General features: G+C 53.9%; 1 protein-coding gene across 1 annotated transcript; it reads right to left on the bottom strand.

Annotated features, from left to right (window-relative positions):
- Nucleotides 1–240: 240 nt before the first annotated feature.
- Nucleotides 241–8,287, bottom strand: CC84DRAFT_1256146 (uncharacterized protein; the record flags this gene model as incomplete). Its single annotated transcript, XM_018184600.1, has 2 exons — nucleotides 241–294; nucleotides 365–8,287. 2 exons carry the CDS (start codon nucleotides 8,285–8,287, stop codon nucleotides 241–243), a joined length of 7,977 nt encoding a protein of 2,658 aa, XP_018040650.1.
- Nucleotides 8,288–9,469: the final 1,182 nt, after the last annotated feature.

Below are 9,469 nucleotides of genomic sequence, written 5' to 3'. Positions count from 1 at the left end.
AAGCTGGTAGCAAATCTGTGGGAAAGATCCTGCTGATAGCAGACAGTAATGGATTGAGATCCGACAGAGGCCGACTGGACAAGGCCACAGGTGGCGTAACAAGAGGAGCCGTGCCTAGTTCAGTGCTCGTCTGTGGCAAGAGAACCGAGGATCTTCCACTGACAAGGATTGAGGACAGCGGATTCAGATCTAAGGACGGTCTAACACTAGAGAGAAAGGGCGCTGTAGATAATCTGGAAGCTACATCGACTGGAATGGAATTGGCGGGTATGACGGGAGACGGAGATCCGAGTCCTAACAATGAGAACACAGGGTTGAGATTGATCAGTGACGGAATTGTGACCGTGGGTATACTCGGCAGTACTGTTAATCCTAGAGAAAGGTCGACGACCGATTGAGCGCCAGAGGCGCGAGTTAGAGGTGTCGGGAGCACAGTGGAAGGCCGATTGATGATAGTAACACAAGTGGTCAGCGTAGGTGCTGGTGTTTGACCGCCGAGTAATCCGTTGAGTAGACCGCCCACATTGAGTAACGGTTGCGGCACTGGCGCGCATGAAATGAAGACAGCGTTCGAAGGGCTTGTGATGATTGAAGTTTGGAGCGTGCGCGGACTGTTCAAGTCTGAAGACGACCCGAATACAGGGAGGATGCTGAAGACGTCACTAGGATTGAGAGGAGCTCTGTTGGTAGTCTGTGGGGTGGACTGTGGTGGTATGATGACACCACTTGCACGTGGACTGCCCCGGCTGGACGTTACAGATTGCAAGGCTTCTTCAGCTCCTGACAGCAATGAACCCAATGCATTAGAATTGCCCTCATCGATGGTAGCGGAAGACTCGGCGGCAGCTGTCGTAGTTGGTCTAGATCCGACACCAAGAGTGGAGAGCAAATTGTTCACCAGATTGGAAGAGGGAGCTCTAGAGGAGGAGACAGCTGCTACTTCACTCGGGGTCCTGGAGGTCGTCTGGGGTGCTGGTATGATATTGCCGAGGCCCGTCAAAAGGTCGCTAAGTCCTGCTGGGCTCGAGCTCAACGATATCGAAGGAGACGTCACCCCAAGCAAGGTACCAAGCCCGGAGAGGACCCCACCTAAAAAAGAGCTGCCAAGATCAAGTGGATTGGCTGGGGTTGGGAGAATCGAGCCCAACGATACCGTAGGTAACGCTACTCCAGGCAAGGTACCAAGCCCGGAAAAAGTCCCACCTAAAAAAGGAATAGATGGGGTGGTGCCCGCCTTGAGCGAAGGCGTCGGTTGTGCAGGTAGCGTTCCGATGTTAGATAGTAGTGCGCTGAGCAGTTCCGCTGGAATATTAGGTGGGCTGGGAAGGCCAGGAAGAGTGCGAGTCGGCTGAGCGGGTAAAGGTCCGACATTAGAGATTAAGGCACTGAGCAACTCCGCTGGAACATTGGGTGGAATGGGAAATCCAGGAAGACTTTGAGTTGGTGAAGAAAGTTGACTAGCCCCCAAGTTTGACAGCAGGTCGTCAATCAGATTTGGCGCACTGGTCGGTGGAGGAAGCAAACCGGAAGCTGCTGAGGTTGGTCGGCCAAGAATGTCCCCAAGATTTGAAGTCAGACCACCAAAAGGATCGACAGGAATGTTCGTTGGTACGTTTCCAGCACTTGCTGCCGCTTTCGTAGACCTGCTGAGTTGTGAAGCTAGACCTGAGAGCACTCCACTGACCAAGTCAACGCTGGGGGTCTGCCCTAGAGGCGGAAGACCAGTAAGTGAAGGAAGGATGGCTGCAATATTGGAAAGCGCACCGCTCAGCAGATCGGGTGCATTGCTCGCAAAGTCCAACGAAGACCTAGTAGGCGTAGACAGCAGGTCTCCACTAGCAAGGCTCGAGAAGAGACTGTCTAGGGCGTTGAAAGCACTCGTTATCTCCGGACGAACAGATCCAGTGACGATAGGTGTTCCCGTAAGAAGCCCAAGATCTGACAGTAAAGTGCTCAGGAAATCAGTTTGACTAATGGAAGCAGTGGGAAGCGGTGGACTGCCACCGAGTTTAGACTGGAGGTCACTAAGAATGTCCGGGACAAATGTTGGAACCGCATTCGGTACACTCCCCAGAGCAGAATCAAGGTTTCCCAGAACATTAGAAGAGAGGCCAGGTGGCATTGTTAGGCTGTCGATTGCAGATAAGAGGTTCTGTGCAATATTAGTCGGTACACCTGTTAGGGTTGGCACGGCCCCGAGGAACGAGACCAAGCTGTTAATGATGTTGGGAGATAGGACTGTCGGACTGGGTAACGCGCCGATAACAGAGGAGATGCCCTGTAATACATCAGCCGGAAGACCTGTTGGCGTCGTTATTGTTCCGATAGCAGAAAACAAGCTTCCGACCACATTCTCCGGAAGAATTGTAGGGCCGGGTAGACTTCCAAGCCCCGACAACAGATTTTCAAGAGCATTGGGTGGGAGAGTGCTCGTTGATGAGAGGCCTGAAAGCTGAAGGGTAGAACCAGGGCCGCCTACACCGAGATTCGAAAGCAGAGTGCCAAGTACGTTGTCGGGCAAATTACTTGAGACTGGCGCAGCTTGTGTTAAAACAATGGAAGAAGCTGGTAATCGCAGAGAAGATGCAGCGTTCCCACCAATTCCAAGGTCGGAGAGAAGGTTACCAAGCAAGTCACCGCCGCCAGGAATAGGGGACAAAGAGGGCCTATTGCTGGGAGTGGGCCCGGTCGCTCTTGATGAAGCAGCACCACCAAGTCCAATAGCACTGAGTAAGCCGCCAACCAAATTCCCGGCACTGGGTGCAGTATCAGGCCTCGGTGACGAAGTAGAAGTGACATATGATACTGCAAGCGTGGACTGCAGACGGCATGACGGCCCTGGACATAGCCCTTCCAATAGCCCCAAGCTCAAGTCCAGATTAATCAAGGGAGGGGCCCCTGTTGCAGAGCAAGTAGGACACAAGCCTTCAAGTAGGCCCAAGTTCACGCTGGCATCTATCAGAGGAGGCTGATTTGACCTTCTTGACGTGATAAAGGTCGTAGGTGGTTGTGTCAAGGTAGCCCTCACCGTGGCTGGGGCAGGCTCGGAGCGGCATGACGGGCCTGAACACAAACCCTCCAGGACACCCAAGGATAGACCCAAATCTATGAGAGGAGCACTCTGAGTTGCTGTACGACATGAGGGCCCTGGACATAATCCTTCGAGTAAACCCAAAGATATACTCGCGTCGATCAACGGAGCAGGTATTTGCGTAGTCTGCGGTTGTCTCGTGCCAGTAGAGCCCGCATTCCCGAGACTGATGTTGGATGATAAAGCGCCAACTGGGTTCCCTGGCAATGTTGGAGGAGCAGGAACGATGTTAGAAGCAAGCGCACCTAGTCCAAGGTCCGAAGGAAGCTGACCAACTGGCAAAGAAGGTATCGATATGGGTATGTTTATGATAGGAGGCAGCGCAGAAGATTCGAGCCCAGTTGCTTCTGGCAGAGATAGCGGAAGAACAGGCGTGAGAACAGGTGAAATCGTAGGGCGTATTGTTTGTAAGAAGGAATTTTGGGTAGGTATGAGTGCTGGTACTGATATGGCACTGAGTCCTGACAGGGCGTTGTCTAATAAGCTACTGGCAATGTTGGACGGCAATCCCGTCAATGACTCTGGGGCTGCTGTTGGCGAAGTGACACCTGCAAATACATTTGAAACTAGGTTGTCGATCAGGGCAAATGATGCCCCTGAGTTGGCCAGTCCGGAAATGAAGCCGGCGACCACGCTGTCAACAGCATTGATGCGGGTCGTGATAGGTCGCACTGTCGTGGCCTGGACAAGGCCAGACTCAAGTCCAGAGATAAGTCCGCCTATAAGATCTGAACGTCGGGTCGAGCTTCCTGATGGAGTATTGGTTTCTGTAGATGGGCCGCCGGATCCTAGGCCGTTCATTATGCCATCTACGATTTCGTCCACGATATCTGCACTCCTCGTAGCAGTAGGTGACTGTGATCCAGTGGCGACGGGAGAGCGGCGGGTAGTTCTTGTGAGACCAGATAAGAGGTTGTCGACAAGGTCGCCAGGGAGGCCCGGTAGCGAAAGCGACGGTTGAGGCACCGAAGGTAGCGCGATCGACGGAACCGCAACTGGAGGGAGCACGACTGAAGGGAACACGACTGAAGGGAGCGCAACAGAAGGGAGCGCAACAGAAGGGAGCGCAACAGAAGGGAGCGCAACAGAAGGGAGCGCAACAGAAGGGAGCGCAACAGAAGGGAGCGCAACTGAAACGGAAGGCACCAGTGCCCCCAAGTCCGAAGGCAGGCCTCCAACCACATCACTGACAATATCTTCAACGCCTGACAACGCAGGGAAGGAGACGGACGGCGTTGGCAAGGATGTACCATCAGGACCAAGGTTCGATATCAGCCCGCCAAGAATGTCACTTGGATGCGCAGGCGTGACGGATGAAATCAGGTTGTGAACGTTCGAAAATAGAGCTGTAGGTATAGCCAACCCTGAGATCAGGTTGCTGACAAGGCCATCCACGGCAGTGAGACTGATAGTGGGAAGTGACAAGGACAAAACTGGGCTTCCGAGGTCTGAGACAACGTCGTCCACAACGCTCTCCAGAACATTCGTTGCGGAGGGCAACCCAGTGGGTAAGCCGATAGCTGGTAGTGAGAGACCCGAAAGAACATTGCTGACGATAGATTCGATCTCGGGAAGCTGGGTAGCAAGCGCGGGAATCTGTGTGAGGGGATGGACAAGGCTTGAGACCAGCTCGTCCACAATGCTTCCAAGAGCGGTCGATGGAGGGATCCCAGGCACTGCAGTCGGTAAGCCAATAGCTGCCAGTGAGAGATCTGAAAGAGCATTGCTGACGATAGACTCGATTGGCGGAATTTGGGTCGCAAGCGCAGGAATTTGAGACAGCGGATTCACAAGGCCGGACGCCAGCTCGCCAACAAGGCTCCCGATAGCATCTCCTGCTGTTATGCTTGGCTGGGGTATCGAGACAGCAAAAGAGGGTGCATGTATATCCGACAGTAGCCCGTCGACAACGCCGGGAACGTTGATACTGGAAAGAACATCGATGGAAGGTGATTGCGGTACAACTGAGTTGTCAAGGATGTCGCTGACAAGATTACCGATGACTCCTGGCTTGGAGAAGTCAGGAGGCGCCAAGGTCGTCGGGATAGCCACATTCGTAAATAGGTCACTGACCAAATTGTTGAGGATTCCGGTATTGCTAGGACTAGCAGAAGCAGCCGTCAACGTGGGTCTCGACAGCGAGCTCAATCTTCCGTTAGAAAATAGCCCGTTCAATAGGTTATCAACTGGGCCAGAATTTGGACTGCTAGAAACTGGAGCTGCCGAGCCTCGTGAAGAAGCACCTGCCAATATGCTGGAAAGCAGTCCGGGAAGCAAGCTGGCCTCTGGGGAAGGCAGACCGGTCAATTGGGGTAGCGAGATGTCCGTAGGAAGAGATAGACCGGATGGTAGTTCCACAGCAGAGAGTATCCCGCTTACTAACCCTTCAACAATGCCAGGATTCGCGATGCTAGGCAAGGGGACTAGAGTTGCCACCGTCGGTGAGCCGATATTAATGTTCGACAGCAGGTCAGATAACACAACGTCAATGTTGGGAGCGGAAATTGGAAACTGTGGAGGTACCGGGACCCCGGTAGCAAGTGTCAAAGGTGGAAATAGCTGCGATCCAGACAGTACTCCTCCAAGGTCTCCAATATTGCCAAGGTTGGTAACGCTCGGTAGAAGAACAGATGGGATAATCGTGGGCAAGACTCCTTCTGTTGCCAGATTCGATACCAGTCCTCCTACAGCACCAGGGATGAGAGTGGAAGGCAGAATGCCTGGGATCTGACTGAAGATGTCATTTGGTAGTGCGGTTGCTGGAGGGATCAAACCGGAAAATAGGCCCCCGATAACATCACCGCGGCCGCCAGCAGAACTTGAGGCAGAAGCAGCTCCAGAGATAATCGGAGGCAGTTGACTTGGCGCACCAAGGCCAAGACCGGAGGCCAAATCAGATAGGATCACTCCTGGAGCTAGGTTCGATGCCAGATTTCCCAAGAGGCTGTCTGCAGCACCGGGCCGATTATCACTGGCGATGGTGTTTCCTGGGGATGGCAAAAGGGTCGGAATGGCGATTTCAGAGCCGAACCCGACTATTCCAGACAATAAACTGTTGACGACGTCAGGCGGAACAGATGCAGGGAACTTCACTGCTACGCTAGATAAGAGGCCCTCAACAATGGGGGATGGCAACAAAGTCGGAAGTACAATGCCTGAGCCCAGGCCAGCAAGGCCTGACAATATGCTGTTGAACACCGCAGGTGCAGCAGATGCTGGCAGATTCGCTACCACGCCAGATAGCAGGCTCCCCGCGACGTTAGAGGGCAACAAAGTTGGAAGTACGATGCCAGATCCAAGATTGCCTACTCCTGCCAAGACACTATTGAGCACACCTGGCGGAATCGGCGTTTGCAAGCCGGCGGCTACACCTGAAAGCAGGTTCTCAATCTCATTCGGTGCAAGGGATCGACTTGGGGCAATACCAGATTCTATGTTGCCTAATTCAGACAACTCACTAGCAATAACGTCGATTGGAGCGATAGTTGGTGAAGGCAGACCCGCGCCCAGCCCGAGACTGCCCAGACCGGACAGCAAGTCTCCAATGACATTAGGGGGAGCAGAAACGGGTAGAGGGGGCCCACTCGCCAATGCTGAAAGTAGATTCTGGGCAGACTCAGGAGCCTGAGGAAGGCCACTCGCCAAACCTGAAAGTAGATTCTGGATAAGATTGGGAGCTTGAGTTGTCGACGGCGGCCTCACTGTGTTGACTATCGTGAGTAGGCTGGATCCTGGCCCTGCAAGATTGGAAAGTACATCTCCAATGTTCGGTTGCGAAATCGTCGGCAAACCATTTAGGATCCCTGATGGAGGTTGCAGGCCGCTCAAGATGCCCCCGATCACATCCGGACCTGTTGGAGTCGGTATGGGCACCTGCGACTCTGAGGGCAAAGGCAAAATAGACGGAGATCCAACTTCGGACAGGATGCCGCCTATAGCACTCTCAACATTCAAAAGTGACTGGCTAGCAAGGCTAGAGATGATTCCTTCGACCAAGCTTCCAAGGGCGATGGACGGCAATGCCGTCGGTAACAATTTGGGCACGGTCGAAACTGCCACAGAAGGGATGATTGGATTGCTCAAGTCAGACAGCAAGCCGCCAACAAGGCTTTCTAATCCGGCAGAGATAGACGGCAACGCCTCGGGTAGCACGTTCGACACGATAGGGGGGACGATCGGGCTCTGTAGCGCCGAAAACAGCCCGCTAACAAAGCCGTCGACCAAGTTTCCAGGAATTTGAGTTGGCAAGCCTGTGGCAAGCGGGTTTGGCCCGTTCGAGTTATCAGGGAATGGGACTGCCGCGGTCGGCAGGCCAGAGAACAAGCCACTGACAACGTTGCCTATCAAGTTAGAAACCGGTGCTGTGGGCAGCAATCCCGGTACGCTGGTCAGAGTTGGAATACCTGGGTTCAGTATTCCAGATATGACTCCACCGACAATGCTTTCCACAGCGTCGGGTTGTGAAAGGGAGGGCAGCAACCCCTGAATGTCGGTCAAAGACAAAGGCTTTGGATTTGCGATCCCAGATATAACGCCACCTATAACGCTTTCCGCGAGGTCCGGTTGCAAAGATGTGGGCAGTATTCCAGGTACGTTCGTCAAAGGAGAGACAGCCGGATTCACCACTTCAGAGAGAATCCCCCCTACAGCACTTTCCAAGATATTAGGCACTGAGCCCGTGGGGAATGACCCAGGAAGATTTGGAAGGGCCGAAACAGCTGGAATTACCACTTCCGAAAGAACCCCTCCGACAACGCTTTCTAAGCCAGTGGGTACGGAGCCCGTGGGGAGTAATCCAGGAACCCTTGTTGGGGGCGAGATGGCGGGATTGATGATTCCAGAAACCAGGCCACCGGCATCGTTCAGAACGCTGGGTAGCGCACCACTTAGGCCTGACAGTAAACCGCTCAAGAGATCCGGTGCGCTTGCTGCTGGCGGCGGGGTCTGAAGCGAGATGGCGGGTAGTGACAGAAGGTCGGATGTTGGGAACTTTGTCAACGGCGAAAAAAGGTCGGAAACCAGACCACCAATAACTCCGTCCACGATGTTTGGATTCGGGAGAGAAGCACTTAGCCCTGCTGGGGCAGCCGTAGGTATGGCGAGGGCCCCAGAAAGCCCAAGGCCAGTTGGAATACCAAGTATGTTGCTTGATAGCGGGGGCACAGAAACTGCTAGGGAAAGTGGTGTTAGAGACATGTGGATGTTCAAACCCGATGCCAATCCATTGATTATTTCACCGACAGCATTTGACACAGAGGACGTGGCTTTTGGAGCGGACGAGAGAGCGGTAGGAACATCGCCAAGACCCAAGTTCGAAAGCAGACCACCAAGAGGTGAGGAAATTCCGTCCAGCAGACCCGGGGCATTGTTTGCAGGTGTTGCAGTCGATGCTGGTGCATTTGCAGAGGGCACTGCGAAACTCACGGAAGGTAAGCCTAAACCGGGAATTGACACTGCCGGAAGACCTATGGGCGGTAGTTGTAGTGATATTGCCGGGAAGTTCACACTTGGAAGGTTGAGCAAGGGAGATTGGGTTTGGACAAGCAGAGTAGTCGGCACAGGCGCAACCGGACTACCGAATAAGGGGACACCTGGTGAGAGCGGTTGCGGCTCGATAAGCGGTGGAGTGGGCAAACCTAGACCGGGTAACCCTACAGAGGGAACTTGTAGTGATGGAAGTGGAATATCCAGCGAAGGCAACTGAAGCGATGGGAGCACAACTAGCGGTAAGCTTGGGAGGGCCAGACTTGGAAGCACTGCAGACGGAGCCTGGAGGGATGGAAGCTGAATAAGCGGCGTACTCGGCAAATCCAAGCTCGGAATAGCTATGGAAAGAGACTCCAGCGATGGAAGCTGGATCGGCGACAACGTGGGCAAGCCTAGACTTGGCACCGCTATGGACGGAAGCTGAATAAGGGGCGCAGTCGGCAATGTTTGAGTTGAAGCCCCTGGAGGTGGAGGTTGCAAGGCAGAAAGTAGGGGCAGCGGCTGACTGGGAAACGCTAGGCTTGGGATGCCGATAGACGGAAGTTGAAGTGAAAGCGGGATATTGATAAGTGGTGTAGCAGGTAGGCTCGGGATACCAACTGATGGAAGGGGTATGTTTATCAGCGTGGTAGGGAATGTCTGGCTTGAGGCCGCTGGAGAAGGAAGCTGTGTTGGCGCAGGTAGGTCTAAGCTAGGAAAGCCCACCGTCGGTAGACTCAGGGGCGGAAGCTGCAGCGAGGGGAGGTTCACAGATGGCAGGCCTATGGATGGCAGACTTATAGGTGGAATCCCCACGGATGGCAGAGCTATAGACGGCAGATCTATAGATGGTAGACCCACAGACGGCAGGCCTATGGATGGCAGACTTATAGGTGGGATCCCCACGGACGG

Source organism: Paraphaeosphaeria sporulosa (genome assembly GCF_001642045.1).
Source record: "Paraphaeosphaeria sporulosa strain AP3s5-JAC2a unplaced genomic scaffold CC84scaffold_2, whole genome shotgun sequence".
In the NCBI taxonomy this organism is placed as follows: domain Eukaryota; kingdom Fungi; phylum Ascomycota; class Dothideomycetes; order Pleosporales; family Didymosphaeriaceae; genus Paraphaeosphaeria; species Paraphaeosphaeria sporulosa.
The sequence above is the reverse complement of the archived record's forward strand: the minus strand, read 5'-3'. Positions and strand labels throughout refer to the sequence as shown.